Below are 19772 nucleotides of genomic sequence, written 5' to 3'. Positions count from 1 at the left end.
ATAATTATCTTCACTCAGCAAGCCAAAGTAGTATTCCAATAGTACTGCCAGTAAAGGAAAATGAGTCTCTCATATATTGTATGCAGAAGCAAACTTAGAAGCAACTCAGGAAAGTTTGTACTGTAAAGCTTTATTGTAAAGTAACTCCCTGGAACTGCCTGTGATGTTAATAAGTGTCATGTGAATGGAGCATTGGTCTCGGATTTCGGAAACATGAATTCTATGCGAAGCTCAGCCACTGGCCTGGTGAGAGTGACTTTGGGCAAGTCACTTCCTCTCTCTTTGCACTGGTTTTCTCATCTGTAAAATGGGAATAATTATGGTGACCACTTTTGTAAAATTCTTTGAGATCTATTCAGGAGAATAGAGCTAGGGATTAATTTAGTATTATACTAGCTGGAGTTACCCGGCATTGCTCGGAAAAGCTAATATAACTGAGGTGAGGAGCCTGAGGGGAGGGAGGGGAAGGGAGCCACGTGCCTGCCACCGGTGCCCAAGCCCACCCTCCGCTTCCTTGTCCCTCCACCGGCTTATGAGTGACTGTCCCTGCCGTTTCCCCTGGGAAACTACTTCTCCTTGCAATGCCAAGCTCTGTGCAGCCCTGGGGAGAGGCGTCGGTCTCTCATCTCTTCCCTCCCACAGTCCCTTAAAACCTTCTCCTGGAGGAAAGGTTATCCCATGCAAACTTTGGTTGCGGTAGCTCTTATAGTGTCCACGTTATTAGCACACAAACTTATAAACATTCTCCTTTATATATTAGATATGGTGGTATTTGTGTAGGGATAACATATTAAAGTATTAAAAATGATTCCCTCAAGTTGAAGTGACTCCCCATAATTTGTTCCCCACAACTAAAAGTCTAAGTTAGTATAAGTTTGTTAAGTAGAAGCATATAAGTGTTTAGATTTATTCTTGTTACAGTGTTTAGATTTAGTGTTGTCAAGCTTGATAAGTGTTTAGATTTATTATTATTATTATTATTATTATTTGTTAAGATTATTAAATATTTAGATTTATAATTATTGCCCCTCTGGAATATAATTTGTTAGGAATGTAATATTAGGTCATGTAACTTAAAACTGTTAAAAATATAATACTATGTAGCCAGAAACAGCTCCCCCTCTGTGTCCCAGGGCATGCTCAAACTTTTGCAAGTGGCTGCTTGTCAAGCCACTAACTCTGCTCTGGGAGCTAAGCCCTGTAATTGACTAAGGGCATTGTTCTTCAAATCATTGTTAAGCAATTCACCCTAATCGCAAAGTGAAACATTGTAACTATAACAGTAACTAACTCAGCACTCAGAGAGAGAATGTTTTAAGAAATGACACCCAGAAACTTTTGTAACTTTTTGTAACTACAACTCTTGTACATGTAAAATTATTATTATACAAAATACTGTATGTGAAACATTAATTAGGGAATGTATGGAAGAGAGAGAGAGAGTGCTTGGACAATGAATGAATGGTTTGAGAGGTGCCAGCCTGAGAATGCAGCATCAAAGGGCTGAAGAAGGCGTCAGGTGCTAGTGCAATCAAAAGGTGTCAAGTGGAGAAAAACTGGAGACTGGAGGTCCACCCTATGAGATCACTGACAAGCACCTGGCAGTCACCCTGAAGACATCAGCATGATGCAGCAATTCCCATAGACTGGCATAGGAAGAAATTCCTATAAAGATTGGACCAAAAGACTATGGAGTCAGAGTCCAAAATTCTGCTTCCAGCCCACCAGGAGCTTCAGATGTGCATCTGATCAGGACTTCGCTCCCCACTACCATCACTTGTGTACAGAATACCTGGCCAGTATTCTGTCACAAGCAACTTCCAGGCTGGTAACTATAACCTGAATGAATGGATGAATGATTGAATGAATGTTTTTTTATATATATAATTATTATCTTTACAATAAATGTGGCTTTTGCCTTATCCCCCCTCATAAGATCCTGCTTGCTTTTATTGGTACAACACTTGACCAGATATGGTGGAAGAAAATCAGATTCTTTGTCTATGTGGGGCACAGGGTGGCAGATAGGGAGGTGGCTGGGGAGGGGTGGGGCGGAGTGGGGCACTGCCTGTGTGGGGCCCAGGCTGGCAGTTAGGGAGATGGCAGGCAAGGGGGGAAGGGGTGGCAGCATGCAAAAGAGCCGACCCCGCTCTCCCTTCCTCCTTCTCTCTCTCCCCCGCCCCTTGTGTCTGGCCCAGCTCCGGTTTTAACAGTCAGTGTCCTTTTCCACGCCAGCATCCCTGCTGGCACCGCTGCTCTCCCCGGGTCCACCTGCCCGCCAGTTTGCATGCCGGCTGAGGCACGCCTGCGCTGTGAGGGTGGTCCTCTGCGCGCCGCCTCTGCACAAGCGCCACAGGCCCAGAACAGCGGCGGCCTGGGAGCACATTGCTGCTGGCGGAGCTAGTGTGGGGGGTGAGGAGTGGGACCTCCGTCATACCCTCCCACAGTAACTTAAAACCTTCTCCTGGAGGAAAGGTTATCCCATGGAAAGTTTGGTTGTGGTAGCTCTTATAGTATCCAAGTTATTAGAGCACAAAAATACAAACATTCTCCTTTATATATTAAATTATTATTAAAATATCAGTTATTTATTTAGCAATCTCTTAGGGCACATCTACACTGCACGCTTATTTCAAAATAAGCTAGTCCAGAATAAATACTCTGAAATAGCTTATTTCGAAATAGCTCATCTAGTCTATGGGTAAGCCTCAAAATTAGCCTGAGGCAGGATTCCCTGATGTGGACGTGCTATCGTGATTTAGCACCCCAGAAAGCACTGGGGAGTAATTACTTTGGATCACCCTGGGGAGGAGCTTTTTTGAAATAGCAGCAGAGGAGCATCCACACTACTGCTATTCTGAAATAGTTATTACGGAATAGGTTTTATTCCCTGTGGAATGAGGTTTATAGAAGTCAGAATAAACCATCCATTATTTTGAATTCATTTTGAAATAACGGAATTGCTGTGTAGATGCTTGCATTGTTATTTCAGAATAATGGTCATGATTACAAAATAACTTTGTTGTGTAGACACACCCTTACTAAATATCTGTCACACATATTTATCCTAAAAATACAAAAATAGAGAAACAGTGGGATGGAAAATGAGCAGTAAACTTCAGTGATTTGCCTTTGTTGGCTATGAATGCTAACAGCAATGGAGTGGAGGACTGAAGCCAAACCATGTTGCTGTTATATGGTGAAACTAAATAGCAGGTCTAACTTCTTCACATTGTTTCCAGTATTGAAAATTTGCTACCCCAGAATGCGAATGGCAGATTAAAATTATCAGGCAGTAACACACCCACCCACCCACCCTAATCTGGTTATACACACTATATTTAAATTAAACTTTAATTGGACCTAAAAATTAACTACAAGAACTGGGTATTCGGGGAAGCACATAACGAAAAGCCTCCTGCATCTGTACCATAGACAGAAATCTATGACTTGCTGAAGATAATAAATTTGCATAGTTGTTCTGAAAACAAATACTGATTCTCCATATAAAAAGAAAACCAGCTGGATTTGAATAAAAGACCCGTTCTCTCTTAAAAGCTATATCCAATGCCAGAGTTTAGTCTGTAACGAACAGCTTACAATGAGAGAGAAAATATAATTTTAAATGTCAATGACTATAACTGTTTTAACTAGTCAGTCTCATTTCAGAAAATAATAAAAATGTAGAGCTAGAAGGGACCTTGAGATATTATCACATCCAGCCCTTTCTGCTAAGGCAGGGCCAAGTAAACCTAGCCAATCCCTGACAGGTGCTTGTTCAACCTCTTCTTAAAAACTTATACAGATTGGGATTCCACAATCTCCATTGAAAGCTGGTTCCAGATGTTAATTACCTTTTTATTTCACCTACGTCCCTTTTGCTACAGATTAAGCCCATTACTTCTTGTCCTATCTTCAGTGGACATGCATAACAATTAATCACAGTCCTCTTTTAATAGCACTTAACATAGCTGAAGGCCACATCAGGTTTCTCTTTTTCCTCAAACTAAAGATGTCCAGGTTTTCTGAATTTTCTCCTAGGTCAGGTTTTCTAAACCTTGATTCAGAGGACAGCAACAAAATAGACTCCTTCCAATTTATCCACATCTGTTCTAAAGTGTGGTTCCCTGAAACTGACAGGGTATGCCAGCTGAGGCATTCCCAGAGCCAAGTAGAAAGGGACAATTACCTCCTAAATATTACATACAATACTCCTATTAATGCACCCCAGAATGATATCAGCCTTGTTTGCAACTGCACCACACTGTTGACTCATATTCAATTTGTGATCTACTATAAGCCCTAAATCCTTTATAGCAGTTATTCCCCTTTTGTAGTTGCATATTTGATTTTATGCTTATAAGTGAAGTACTTTATATTTATCATTAATGTATTTAATTTTGTTGATTTCAGACAAATTCTCCAATTTGTCAGTTATTTTGAATTCTAACCCAGTGCTCCAAAATGCTTGCAAGCTTTCTCAGCTTGGTGTCAGCCATGCATTTTATCAAAATATTCTTTTTCATTCCATTATCCAGTCATTAATGTGAATACTAACTAGTACTGTTTCCAAGACTGATCCCTGCAGGACCCCGCTAGATACACCATCTCAGTTTGACAGCATATCGTTAATAACTACTGTTTGAGTACGGTCTTTTAACCAGTTCTGCATCCACTTTATATAGTAACTTAATAGACTATATGTTCCTAGTTTGTTTATGACAATATCATAGGGGACTGGGTCACAAAGCCTTTATAAAAATCAAGATTAATACATCTATCTACTATACAATAGGTGAGTAACTTAGTAACATAAAAGAGAAGGGCAACAGCTCATTTCTTTTAATATTTCATTTTGGGAAATTAATCAGAGGTGATTAGCAGAACTTTTGAATATACAAAGCCAAATTATATCCTGTCTGGAAACTACAAATCCACATAGTTCATTTCTGATTTAGCATGCTCATATAAATGAAGAGAAACAAGATTTACTTACACAATACTAAAAAAGGCTCCAGTTAACAAGCTTATATTTAATGTTGCTAAACTACAGTAAAGAAGATCTGGCAAAGGACTAATTGACTTTTAAATAAATGTATCCTTTATTTTTTGTAATTCTCAACTTCTGAGTATGCTCATGTACCCATTTTCAATTAAAAATGAGTAAAAAGTCTGCAATGCAGCTCTCAAGCAAAATCTAGCTTAAGTCATAAAACAAATTCTTATCACACTAAGTGTCTCTTACAATTCTTACAGAAATCACAAGTCAATTAGTTAAAGGCAAAGAAAAATTGCTTTTTTATACAAGTCGTCAGAAAGATTAGTTTATGCCCTGTGATTTGTTGAAATTGAAATTCAATGTAAATAGCAAGTTAGCTATTACATCACATCTGCAATGCATACAGCCTCAATCTAGCTAACATCTATTTTTCTGGCTCCAACACTAGACAAAAGCGGCAGAACTCCCCCCTCTGGTCTTCTACTCAAGTTTTATTTAAGGGCTTGCCTTCTCCATACAAAAGATCGCTGCTGCCTTGATCGATCTTCCGGAGTTTGATTTAGTGAATCTAGTTAAGACACGCTAAACTGAACTCAGAGTAAGGATGTTAAGAAACGGGTAATTGGGTAAACATGCAGTTGATACACCATTAGTCAATAAGGGAAGGCACCCAGAAGCTACCCCTCTGCGGCTCTGCAGTTTAAATGTACAGGTTATACCTCCCTTAACCAGATCTCTATGGTCTGGCAACATTGACCAAGGAAGTTCCTGGAGCACAGGTATAGGAAGGTCAGGCCAGGGAGCAGGAGCGGAGACTCAGCCGGAACCAGGGTGTAGAGGGGTAGGCAGCACAGCAGGGAGCTCTGGCCCCTGCAGCCAGGTGGTAGCAAGGGCCCGGCAGTGGCAGCTGTGGAACTCTGGCCAGGTCATGGAGCTTGGGGACTGCAGTGGAAGCTGTGAAGCTCAGGGACAGCAGTGGCAGAGCTCTAGCCCCGACTGTGGAACACCATCCCTGGCCACAGAGCTCCGACCCCAGCAGCAGCCAGGGAACTCTATCCCCGGTTGCGGAGCTCCGACCCCAGTGGCAGCCAGAGTCAGGCAGGAGCAGGGGGGCTAGGCTGGAGCCCTAGCCAGGGGCAGCAGGACAGCAGGGAACATGTTGGGTGGGACCTTCCCTGGTCCAGTAAATCCCCTTGTTTGGGACCGGTCAGGTTACGAGGGTGCCGGAAGAAGGAGGTTCAACCTGTAGTAAAAGCTGGATGTGCAGGCAGCCCAGCTCCTACTACATTTAAACTGCAGAGCCATAGTGGGTGTAGCTACTGGACTCGGTGCGAGCTGGGACTGAACCAAGCTCGCTCAGTCTCAGCTTGCACTAGGTCCACCAGCCCCAGCTGCTGCGAACAAAGGCTGTTCCCGCAGCAGTCCCTATCTCCAGTGGTTGACTGATGGGGGGGGTGGCGGGGTGGGCAAGTGGCACCACGTCCCCCTCCCCTCTTGGTGCCTCTGACATAGGCAATTTGACTACCTGATAAGCCTTGGCTTATCGGGTAGTCGACTAATCAACTATTCTCATACATCCCTAACTCAGAGGCGACCTTCCAGCATCTGGTATTCCTACTCTTGCAAGCAGTAAAGGAAGCCAATGGAGGCATTTGCTCCTGTTGGCCTTCCACTGTGGGGACGCTGACAAGCTTGGCTTAAGGTAAACAGACTCCAGTTATGTAGAATACGTAGCTGGGCTTGTGTACCTTCAGCCAAGCTGCCAGGTCTAGTGTAGACCTAGCATAAATGTTATACTGTTGATTAAGCTTTGCGAGAAGTTCTAACTTCTAGTGTAGCTCATTAGTTCCATTCTTACTGCACATAAAATTGTTTTCCCCATTTCTCCATCTTCAAAATCAGCCTCACATAGAGGTGACAGCACAATGGCATTGTAAGCAGAAAAATAAGGAACGTTCATTAGTTTAATATTGCTGGAAACAAACCGTTTTTTTCCTCCAAAATTTGTTTATGAAAAACACTGAATCTTACCAGATGGTATACCTAACGTGCAAGAATTTATTGCTGGGTTTGCTTTTATCCATTGTGCCATCACGAGCAGATGACTCACAATGGATTACAAAAAATTTTAGTGAGTTTTCCTGATTTTCTCATGATGTTGGTTTCAGTCTCTCTATAAATGGGAAAAGAACCAGATCTTACCACTATATATTTCTAAGGGAAAAAGTCTCGAGTGTATCGCATCACCTTTAATTATAGATATGTTGTATTGTTTGGGTGGAATATACATCCCAGAGGATAAAGACCATCCCATTAGTTTTAATTTAAATAATATAGGATCAGTTCACACTCTAACCAGATAAAGGGGTATCAGTTTTTCAAAAATGTTGGAGACCTTAACTACTGGCATATCTATTGTGCAATCTGTTATTTCCACATGAAAAGCTTGCTTAAGGGAATCAGGGCCAGAATTAGCTTTGTGAAGATTCAGTGGTAGGCAACCCAGATATTTTCATAGGCACCACCTTCTACAGTGCAGAGTGGCTATGATTCTCTGTTCCAGGATGTGAGGATGATGCAGGTGAAGGGGCTGCAAGGACATGCTGGCTGCCATGTCCCACAGCTCCCATTTTCTGGGAACAGAAAAATGTGGCCACAAAGAGCTGCAGGAGTGAGGGGGCGGTGTCTGCAATTGGTTAACGCCAGCAAAATGTCTCATGGGCTTGCCATCTGATTACCCTGATGGGCTGCATGACTCCCACAGGCTGCTTATCACTGATGAAGGCTGAGAAAAGGATTACAACTTTAAAGACTATTGTTTCTCAAAGGCTATGCCTAGACTACAAGCCTCTTTTGAAAGAGAGCGTCTAAGACTACAAGCAGATTTTTCAAAAAAAGTGAGCAGCTTTTTCGAAAGAGAGTCTAGAAGCTCTCTTTCGAAAAAGCACAGTTTGCATTCAATAGTGCCTTTTTTCAAAAGAGTACTTTCCAAAATAGGCGTTATTCCTCATAAATGAGGTTTACCACAATTGAAAAAAACTGCCGTGTTCTTTCATTTACTTTTGAAAGAATGTGGCTGCAGTCTAGAATCAGGTGAAGTTTTTTTGAAAAATGGCTACTTTTTTCGAAGAAAAAAAACAACAACCTGTAGTCTAGACACACCCAAAGTGACAAACAAAAATTATTTTTCCTCACTCAATCTTCCCACATGAAAAATGAACAAACCAAAAAGAAATAACCTGCAGGAAGCTGAGTTTGTTGCTTGGTTGCAATAAAGCAACAACCTACATATTCTTTCACATAACCTTAGCTTCTTTGAAAAAAAAATATTCATTTGGATGACAGGATGATATAGACAAATGTCCAGGGCTCACCAAGCGGCGGCGAGCCCTGCTCGCCAGCTGCACGAAAGCGCACGCTGCGCGGCCCTGCCGGGCTAATTTGTTGAGCCCTGCAAATGTTGCCTAATTTGTTGAGCCCTGCAAATGTCATAAGACTTTTCTACCTCTAGGTGATTAATTCAAATTCAACTCATGCTAGTAGCAGAAGGAAGATGTTATATCCCAATAGCTGTTTGATGAGCTATGAGTTTGTGGTTTCAATCCAGCTCCTAGTTAATCCTCATCACAAAAAATGCTAACTCAAGTAGCATTCTTTTATCCCTGTTAGCAGTGTCTGCAGCAAGATCAGAGCTGGATGAGCACGGAGAGGATATGAGGAATGCTGTCAGGTTACAGTGTCCCCAAATGGGATATTCTTATATACAGTAGCAGATCTCTGATTTTTAAAAATATTAGAGACACAATTTCAGACCTACACAAGAGTTTCCTTGTATTTGTGGGTTTCAAGTCAGATTGTTGAAATAAAGGTTACCAGTGTTGTGGTTTATTCAGATACACATCTGAAATCTGGAACAAATGGCTATATATTTTGGCTTTCAACATTTTATAATCTTCACTTGTGATAGAGACATAAAAAGTTGCAGCCATTCACCATGAAACCTGAATATATTGCCGTTTTTATTGAATATGGGCATCAGGTGAGAGTTGCTAGTCCCTTGCACTTGGTTCATATTTATTCAATTACAAAGTTACACAGGCAATCAGTTATATAAAGTAACAGTACTCACAGTCTTTTCTTATCTACCATTCGTTTAACTCGGATGGCTCTTTGTTCAGAGTACAGCTTACATACTCCTGTTAAAAAATTTCAAGAATAGCAGGGAAAAATGTAGTTAGGCAACTATGATTTTCTCTAAGAAATTATTCCTGTAATCTTAAAAATATGAAAATAAAGAGGTTGATAATACTGTACTATCAAATAACCATTCACTTAGAAATGTTACATGTTTGTAGAAAAACAAATATAACATACTTTTTAAATAATCTTCAATGAAGTCCAAGACAGCTGCTCTGTGCTCCTTCACTTGTAGGGATTGGATGCCTTTGTGGGCTGAAATGAAAAATATTTTTCACTTCATGTTAAAGAAGATGAAAGCCCACTACTTCAGGGTTCCATAGAATAAACTTTTTATACAGCTTTGTATTTACAAAAGTCTATTAGTATATTTTAAGAAATTAAATGTATATCTTTGCAATGGCAGCTAAAGGAAGCAAAAAAATAGTATCACATAGTTTACATTTTATTATTGCTAGATATTCTCTTCAGGTGCTCTAATCATGTGTCAATCACATTTGTATTAAAAATAGATTTTTGCTCAAACTAATCTTAAAGACACAAATCTAAAGATTCCTTTTACTTATTACATTCTAGACCAGAGATTCTCAAACAAGGGTTCGCAAGTATCATCCAGGGCCGCTAGCCCCACAAATGAACTCCTGGCCCCTCCCTCCTGCTCTCAGTGCCTCCTGCACATCATGGAACAGCTGTGTAGTGGCATGCAGGAGGTGCTGGGATGGGGTGCATTTGAGGATGGAACCAGAAAGAGGCAGGAAAAAGAAAGGAGCTTAGAAGAAGAGATGGAGAGGGGCAGTGGCGGATATAGGGTAGGGCGAGCGGGGTGGCTGCCCCGGGCCCTGCGCTTCAATAGGGCCCGTGTCCATAGACGTGCGCATGGGGTGTGCCCAGGCACACCCTAATGTTTCAAAAAGGCCGGCTGACTGCTGCTGGCAGAGGAGGGGTGTGACAGGAAAAGCCCGTCCTCCCGTACCCGCAAGAAGACGCCGGCGGCTGCGGCGTCAGAAGCTGCGCTGCCCAGCAAGCCGTGGAGCTGCTATGAATGCTCTGGTGGCCGCATGGGCACTTCAAAAGCCAGGGCCGCACAGCTGAAGAAAGGGAGCGAGCCAGAGAGAGAACTTGGAGGAGAGGTCACATGCGCGTGCCACAGCGAACCAGGGTGTGCGCGTGCATGCGCTGCAACCACAGTCTTTGGGGGCACTGGGCTGGGGGGTGGAGTGCACAGCCCCACGCATTGCAGCGAGCCAGGAGCGACTGGCGGGCTATGCAAACTGCAATCAAACCGAGGCAGCTGGGCTGGGTGGCAGGATCGGCTATTTTAAAAAGGTAGGGTTACTCGTCCTGTACTTCTGGTGCCTGGCTCTGCGGGAGGGGGATTTGGTTGGGGGGAGGGGTGGCTGGGAGTGCCTGGCTTTGGGGGAGGAGTGGATGCACTGGGATGGGGGAGGGCTGGGGATGCCTCACTCTGTGGGACAGTGGGTGCTTTAGGATGGGGGGGGTGAGTGGGAATGAGGGTGCCTGGCTCTGGGAGAGGGGTAGGGCATTGGGATAGAACGGTGGGTTGGGGTGCCTGGCTGTAGGGGAAGGGTGTGCGCACTGACTTATAATGTTTTTTTTAAAAAGGTACTTTATAAAAAAGGAAAAACTTAAAAAAAACAACAAATAGTCTAGTGGCACTTTGAAGACTGGCAGAACATGTAGATGGTATCGCGAGCTTTCGTGGACAAAACCCACTTCTGCCCATGAAGGCTCATGATGCCATCTACATGTTCTGTTGGTCTTTGAAGTGCTACTAGACTATCTGTCATTTTTTAAAGTTTTTCCTGTTCCAGACTAACTTGGCTACCCCCCTCTGAAGCTTATAAAAAAAGGTTGAGAAACTTTTGGGCAGGCAGGAATTTTGGTAAAAATATAGCAGACATATGCACACAGTGCCTGCTCTACCTCAGCTGGTGCTGGATAATCAGAGCCTCAATTCTAAAGGAGTTGGCATTACTGAAGTGATAGATCCCCCCCAAGTTTTGTTGTGGATTTTCCCCCAAAAATGCTGGTGTTTTCTATAGGTCACCCACATCTCCCAGACATAGCAGAGTCTTGGGATTAACATGGCTTCTCACCTAAGGGCAGCCCAGATCTGTGTGTTTCTTAGGGATCAATGGCCCCTGACACACAGGAATCACCAATTTGACCCTGCACGGCTTGCTCTGGGGAGCTACATTTCCCAGGCAGGTGGGATGTTGAGCCTGGAGGATAAATGTGGCTTCTAGTGCCTCTGTGTGTGGGTCCCGCCCAGAGCATTGGGGCTTCGAGCTCTGTGGTTACTACGGTCTCATGTGTCTCTTAGAGACCTTCTGCCTGGCCCTGGGCCAGCAGCTGGAGCGGCTTCACAGACTCCAGCTCTGCAAACTGGAAGGCAGAAGGTGGGGGAGGAAGGGGCTTGTGCTGAGGGGAGGGGGGCAGGTCAGGAGAAGAAAGGGGAGAGAGTTGTATTACAGTTCATGACTGTTTGAAAATAATTTGTTCGAACAATATGGAAGACATATATCCTAATATTTATATCGCTCTTAGGATACTTCTAACTAGTCCAGTGACAGTAGCTTCGGCAGATAGAAGTTTCTCTAAACTGAAATTAATAACAAATTACTTAAGATCTACTATGAGCCAGGAGCATTTTGTAGGTCTTTTGATTATATTGATTGAAAACGACGTGTGTAAAGAAATGGACTTTAATGACATAAATGAAGAATGTGCTGCCAAAAGAGTTAGACAGCTATAATAGACTTAAATACAAATGAAAATTTTTAATTATAATGCAGAATTTTGTTTAAGAATGAATTACAATATAATTAAAATAAAAATTATCCAACTAAATTAAGTTTCTATCAAATTTACCCAATTCACATTTAATATGAAAATAGCCTTCAATTTGCGCATTTGACGCCTTTTTTCTATTTTTTCTCCAAAAGGGGGCCCTGCGAAATTGTGCTGCCCTGGGCCCTGCAAAACTCTCATCTGCCCCTGGAAAGGGGGCAGGACCTAAGACTCAGGGAGGGGAAAAATTAGAAGCTGGTTTGGGGTCCACAAAAAAATTTAAATCAAAATAGGGGTCTTTGGTTGCTAAAGGTTGAGAACTGCTATTCTATACTATAAACTCTCTGGGATAGAGACTGTCCTGGTATTTGTGTCTTTCCCAATGTCAAACATCATTTTGACCCTTAAATATTTAGGTTTTTATTTCACCCTTTAACACAAAAACTAAGTCTGATTTTAAACGGATATGCTTAGAAATGGTGGGAAAAGTAATGAAGATTTAGTAACTATGCAATTTAGGGGTTTTTTTTTGTATCGTGTATGTGTTAGTCTCTTAAGTTATGGATTTTTATTAGTACAGTTTACTGGGAAAGTCTTCCATTGACTTTAATGGATTTTGGGTCAGGCCTGTATGCCACTTTTTTATTAAAAAAATTACTTACATGGTAAATGTTTAGAAAGACAAGATTTTTTTTTCTTTTTATCAGATGTTAATTAATGGATTTGGATGACTAGGTTAAATTCTATGTGTTGCACTCTCCTGTTACTCACACAAATGTATTTGAAGAGTAATTCCTCCTGAAGTCAATGGAGTTAAGCAAATGGAAAATTAAACCCTATGTAGCTTTCTTTTTAAAGATCGTTCAGACTACTGTTCAACCTTCAGGGTCACATCAGCATTTATCGTTAATGCCTCAATAATTAACACAATCCATTTACCATTTTACTAATTTTACCTTCCGTTCTCAACTGTTGAATGGCATCAGCACACGTCCTCATAAATATCTGTGCATCTTGATCAATCTGATCACGTTCTGTGTCAGTCATCCTAATATATTCAGACATAAGATGGCTGGGGGGGAAAAATAAAGAAATTCTTTTTTAATCATGTATCATTTACAAGCATATGTTTTTGACATTCCTTTTCCCATTTCTCTTCATATGTGTGTTTTTGGTTTTGTTAAACAGCCTGATTTTCATATAGACCAAGAAAGTGCAATAGACCATTCTAAAAGTACAATACCCAGCATATTGGTGGAATATCCCTTTTTGTGACTGTTCTTCAAGACGTGTCACACATGTCAATTCTACTTGAGGTGTGCGCATGACTCATTCATAGCTGTCTAAGAATTTTTTCCCTTCTGCAGTACCTATTGGGGCAGCTCAAGAACACTTAGCCATCATATGCTACTGAATGCATTTATGACAGGATGGAGCTGTCCAATTCACCTCCGTTCCTTCTTACTGGATAGACTCCAATAGAGAGGGCAAGAAGAATGGGTTATGGAATGGACATGTGCAACACATCTTGAAAAACACCACTTTTAGAAAGGTACGAGTGACAGAAAACACCCCTGTACTCACCACTATTGCAATAACCAGTACAAAATATGACCTGTGAGGTAGAATTTGAAAACTAACAACTCTGTGGTCAGTAATATCATGGTGAAATGTGTGTAGTATCATTATAGATAAAGCTATGAACATAAGCTGAAATTATGACTTAAGGTGTTTACCAGGCAAGTTTGGAAACTAGGTAAATTAGTTTCTCAAAGACAAAGGACAAGATGACACCTCTAGGCAGATGTTGTCAAAGCTGATGGGCAATCACCTGTCAAGTGGCTATTCTTTGGCAAGGAAGGGGGGCAGGAACAAACATCTATATTTTAACAAACAACAGCATGGAATCTCTTACACCACAAGACTTCTTGTCTCTGTACTCACTGCAAGAATTAACTTTAATTAAGGGTAACTGTGACAGACTGCTGGCTAAGCCAGAGCTCTGCCACTGTAGCCTGACTGAAGAGGCTTAGGGGAAACAGCTGAGCAAGCCCAGGCCTGAAGGGCTATTAGAACCAGCTGTGGGCCTCACTGGGAGAGGGCTAGATAAGGCAGAGGAAGGAAGCCAGAAGGGGGCAAGGAGCCAGGGTATGGCTGAGTATAGTATAGACAGAGGATCTAGCTGAATAGATTGTAAGCTTTGTTCATAGAAGGTGGTGAGATCTAACAATAAAAGCATTGGTGACTGCACCAGAAGCATCTCTGGCTGATTTGTGGACCAAAAGGTATCCCAGACCCAGGGCCTAAATGGGGACTCCGCCACAGTAACCCTCAGGGAAGTGCATTTCAAGGGCAGACTGGACTATAAAGTGAGGGGCAAAACCAACACACAGTATCTCTCTTTAACCTAAGACAACAAAAGGAAGCAGCCATTTGACTTTTTGAGAGAACCTGACCTGAAATTTGAGCAACTCTGTGGTTAGGAGTACAGGCAGTCCCCGAGTTACGCAGATCCGACTTATTTTACGAACGGGGCTTTCTTGCTCTGGAGAACGCGAGCGGCGGGACGCCCAGATGCGCCGCGGTCCCGCCGCCTGCATCCTCCAGGGCGAGAAAAGCTGCTCCGCATCTACCTAGTCTGCTGGGGGGGGGGGAGGGAGCCCCCCCCCAGCAGACCAGGGAGACGTGGAGCAAAGCCGCAGAGCACGCAGGCAGAGGGACAGCCCAGACACGCCGCGGCTGTCCCGCTGCCCGTGTCCTCCGCGGCTTTGCTCCCCATCTCCCTGGTGTGCTGGGGGGAGCCCGCCCCCCCCCAGCAGACCAAGGAGACGCGGAGCAAAGCCGCGGAGGTTGCGGGTGGGACCGCGGCGCGTCTCGGCGGTCCCGCCATGCGCGTCTCCCTGGTCTGCTGGGGGGTGGGGTGCAGCTAGTGCGCCCCCTCCCCCAGCAGACCAGGCTTATCTCGCCGCCGACGCCTGGGGTAGAGCAGCTGGGGCGCTGCCGGGTTGGTCCCGCAGCGCCGCTCCTCGGCGCTACTGGACCAACCCGGCAGCACTCCAGCTGCTCTGCCCCAGGTGTCCCCAAGTCAGCCGCTGCTGAAACTGACCAGCGGCTGACTACAGGAAGCCCGAGGCAGAGTTGCTCTGCCCCGGGCTTCCTGGAATCAGCCGATCAGTTTCAGCAGTGGCTGACTTGGGGACACCTGAGGTAGAGCAGCTGGAGTGCTGCCGGGTTGGTCCCCGCAGCACTGAGGTGCGGGGACCTACCCGGCAGCGCCCCAGCTGCTCTGTCCCAGGTGTCCAAATTCAGCCGCTGTTGAAACTGATCAGCGGCTGATTCCAGGAAGCCCAAGGCAGAGCAACTCTGCCTCGGGCTTCCTGTAGTCAGCCGCTGGTTAGTTTCAGCAGCGGCTGAATCTGGATGCCAGTTCCGACTTACATACAAATTCTACTTAAGAACAAACCTACAGTCCCTATCTTGTACGTAACCCGGGGACTGCCTGTATACGATAAGGAGATTATCTTGAAACAAGTCTAATTTGTTAAGTTTTAGCACTAGAAATCATTATCTCTATTTCTCTTGTAACCATTTCTGACTTTAATGCCTTATAGTTGTATTCACTTAATACTTCTCTCTTTGTGGTTAAATAAACTTGTTTTCTTCTGAAGGAGAAGGGGAAAGGGCTGGCGCTGGAGCCAGGGCCCCCTGCTTCTACACCCTTATTCTCCGTTGACTGTCCTCTGGCTTTGGTGCTAGGTAATTGCCAGAGACTTTGATGGTGCAAAAGATATGAAAATGAGACTCTGGGAGAAATGTTCTTGGCTGTATTGAGTCCAATGCTGCCCTTACAAATGCTATTTGTAAATGGTGGTCAGGGTTGATTTCTACACATTCCATAGAAGGCCCAGGCCACTGAATGACTGTGGTTCTCCATGTACCTGAGATACTTTATGAGACGGTGTTACTGAAATATGAAAATAAGCATTCTTCAAGACAAGGGAAGCATACCACAATCTACCCTGATGCACAGAAGGGATAATGGAAGTCAAAGAGACCAAGTGGAACTTTAGTATCTTCACTAATTTCTTGTGGTCTCCCAGGTCCAGGATGGGCATGAGGCCATCTTTGCCTTTAGGTATTAGCAAATACCATGAATAAAAACCCTTTCCTTTCAGCTCCTGGGGAACCTCACCCACTTAGGAGCATGTGCACCTCCTGCATAAGATGGCACTTGTGAGAGGGGACCCTGAAGAGGGACAGGGAAAGAGGTGGAAGGGAAGAAGGGAGATAAATTGGAGAGAAAGTCCCAGTTCTACCATGCATGGCATGCAGTCTGGTGTAGTTCAGGCCCACAAAGGGTAGAAATAGGAGAATCAGCATGAATAAGTAGACATGTTATTGAGCCAGAGTTTTGACTGATACTTGCCCTCTTGAGCATCTTCAAAAGGTCTGCTTTTAACCTGAGGACTATTTTAACCTGCCCAGAGTCTTGAGCCACAGGGAAGGAGGCCTCCTTCTATTATTTGGATTACAGTAGCCATGCCTGTTCTGCAGGTGATAGACTTGGGGGAGGGACTGTGGCTTAAAATGCCTGCAATGCTTAGAGTATGAAGGCCCAGGGCTCTTAAGTCCTTAAGGCTATGAAGCAGCAAGCATGTTTTGTCAAAGGCTTGAACCCTCAAACAAATCCTGAATCGGTGGTGAGCAACCTATGGCCCACAGGCCACCTGCAGCTCACGCAACATATTCAGAGCCCAAAAGTCCCCTGACGAGGGTGTGCAGATTGCAAATTGATAAACTGCAAGGGGATGGAGGATAATAGACACCTATATGATGATGGGCAATCACTCATTGCCAAGTATGATAATCCACGGAAGTGGTGGACCCTCAGGTGGCTGAGGCGGCCAATCCTCAAACCACAAATTCTATTACTATGAGTACAAATGTTTCTAGGTACAGCAGGAAGCTATTGATCAGAAGCCACTCTTCCTTCCCACTCTGCTTCAACCTCCTCAGCGGGAAAATTCAAAATGCAAGGGGCCATTATGTAGGACTTCTCTCCATTTTGAGCAATCCTGGGTGAGTGTCTCCCAAGTGTCAATGTCAAACTTCTGTAAGTTATCTTTTAGAAAGTCCTTATAATGCTTCCGTTGTCCTCCCATGTTACAGTATCCTTCTTTCATCTGAGAAAACAGGATCTGTTTTGGGAGGCGATGATGGTCTGGCATCCAAACAACATGACCAGTCCAGTGAAGCTGCTGACGGATGATCATTGCCTCGACACCAGTGTGCCTGTCTTCCCGTTTGATCTTCAAGGTCTTGCAGAGGCAGCACTGGTAATGATGCCTCTCAAGGACTTTCAAATGAGGTATGTAGGTTGCCCAGGCTTCAGACACATACAATAGTGTTGGGAGAATGACGGCTTGATAGACAAGAAGCTTGGTGTCTGTTTGTATGTTGTGATCTTCAAAAACCCAGTGCCCTAAATGAGGAAAGGATGAACTGGCACAGCTCAGATAATGTTGGATTTCTACATCAATATCTGCCTTGAATGAAAGATAACTTCTAAGGCAGAGAAAATGACTGACCTTCTCCAGTGCCTCTGCATTGATTTCAATAGATGGGGAATATGGTACCTCATTTGGAGAGGGCTGATGGAGCACTTTGGTCTCAATCTCACCATCAAAAAGACCAAGACATGCATAAGCATCAGCAAACATGTTCAACACAGTTTGAAAAACTCTCTCAGAATTGGCAAAAACTGCATTATCATTGGCATACTGTAGATCCATTCTGGAGATCAGGGCTGGGCAAAATGTGGCCCCCCAAGCCACTGGATCTGGCCCACAACCCAGCCTGCCTTTCGGGTGCTGCAGGCATAGGTAAGCGCCTCCCAGTCAGACCCTGCCTCTGGCACCCCAGCCCCTCCTGCACCCCAATTCCTTCCTCCAGGTCACCATCCAAACTCTCTGCACCCCCTGCCCCAGGTCACAACTGCCTCCCAGATCCTGTACTCCTTCCTATGCCCCTTCCCCAGGGCAGAATCCTCTCCTGCACTCAAACACTCTCCCAGACCCTGCACCCAATCACCACCCATACCTTCTGTAGTCTGCACCCCCTTTTCCCCTTCACCCAGGTCACAATTCCCTCCCAGACTTTGCACCTCCTCCTAGTGCCCCTCTCCCAGGCCAGAATCCTCTCTTGTACCCATGCCCCCTCCCTGACCCTACATCCCTATCCCCTGATCCAGGTCACAACCCCCTCTTTTGCCCAAACACCCTCTCAGACCTCACATCGTCTCCTGCACCCCAATACCTTACCCTATGCACCCTTCTGCGCCCAACCTCCATCCTAGACCCTGCTCCCCATCCACAGAAAAGTGCAGCTCTTGACCACTTTCCAAAATCCCCACCAAAAATTATTGCCCACCTGCCGTCGATAATTTCAATGCCAGTTGGGAGCTTCCCAGCAATTATGAAAAAAAAAATGGTAATAAAGACCATGAACATGATTGGAGTGATGATACAGCCCTGTTTGACTCCTGCTTGTCCATTGAAAGGTTCTCTCTGGGAGCCAGTGCTGCTCAGAACAGTTGCTTTCATGTGGTCATGAAGCAACTTTACAACACTGATGGTCTTATCAGGACATCCAACCTTCCAAAGTATAGTCTAAAGGGCACATCAAAGGCTTTAGTTAGATCAATAAAAGCCATGTATAGTGGTCAGTTTTGCTCCCAACACTTTTCTTGTAGCTGCCAGGCAATGAAGATCATATCCACAGTTCCGTGACATGGACGGAAGCCACTCCGTGACTCTGGTAAAACTTCTTCTGGCAGGGGAGAAGATGGGTTGCAAGGACCTGTACCAGAACATTGCCTGAAACAGCAAGGAGAGCAATACCACACTAGTTTCCACAGTCCGCTTTATACCCTTTTTTAAAGAGGGTAACAATCAAGGCATCCCTCATTTCACTAGGTATCTCCTCCTTTACCCAGATCTTAAAGATAAGCAGGCAAAGCTGCCAAATTAGCTCTGGTCCACCGTCTTTAAAGATTTCAGCAGGGATCCCATCTGGACCTCCTGCCTTGATGTTTTTCATCTGCCTGATGGCATTGTATACCTCATGCAAATTGGAGGGTCTCCAAGCTCATTCCTAGAAGGTGTTAGGGGAATTTGCTCTAAGAACTTCATCTACAACCATGAAGTTATGATTAAGAATTCCCAGCAGCTCTGCAACCATGAAAGCAGTTGAGAGGTTGTATAAGGCCCAAAGGAAGAGCTATGTACCAATTTCTACAAGGCTGAAACATGAAAGGGCAGATTCCTCTTCTCCCTTATGTCATAGTACCACTGTAATCAATTGAGTCATACAGCTTAAGATTGATACGAGAGGAGATTTGGGCCTAAAGTCTGTATGAAATTAGGGAAAGATTTTTTTTTTTAAAGGAGTTGCTCACTAGTGACATTATTATAACTGCAAATTAACTGAATTCCAGTGTACATGAAGGAATCTACAAAAGGTGACAATTTAACAATGGTTTTTAACATTTGACAGGAATTGATATTTAACCTTCTGATATTATTTGTATTGAGCATAGGTATAAACATCCTTTGTAACTATCAATTAATGTGTTTAAAATTCAAATAAACTCTGGTTTAGGAAAGTCTGACTGTTAATTTTTCTTACTTCCATTAAAATATGCGCTACGCCACAAGTAACTACATCTAATGGAACATGTTCTTTGAACAGTCAGAAATTTAATATC

General features: G+C 43.9%; 1 protein-coding gene across 5 annotated transcripts in view; it reads right to left on the bottom strand.

Moving 5' to 3' along the window:
• The window catches only part of STX18 (syntaxin 18), a 117291-nt gene that overhangs the window by 30121 nt on the left and 67398 nt on the right, over window positions 1–19772 (bottom strand). For all 5 annotated transcript variants that reach the window (XM_075930747.2, XM_006128191.5, XM_075930746.2 and 2 more), the window contains 3 exons: window positions 12964–13079; window positions 9374–9451; window positions 9129–9195 (listed from right to left, as the gene is read on the bottom strand). In XM_075930747.2, the coding sequence (XP_075786862.1) occupies window positions 9129–9195; window positions 9374–9451; window positions 12964–13079 (261 nt within the window). The remainder of the gene's footprint in view (window positions 1–9128; window positions 9196–9373; window positions 9452–12963; window positions 13080–19772) is intronic.

This window comes from Pelodiscus sinensis, chromosome 4 (assembly GCF_052426305.1).
Source record: "Pelodiscus sinensis isolate ZL-2025 chromosome 4, ASM5242630v1, whole genome shotgun sequence".
In the NCBI taxonomy this organism is placed as follows: Eukaryota; Metazoa; Chordata; order Testudines; family Trionychidae; genus Pelodiscus; species Pelodiscus sinensis.
The sequence above is the reverse complement of the archived record's forward strand: the minus strand, read 5'-3'. Positions and strand labels throughout refer to the sequence as shown.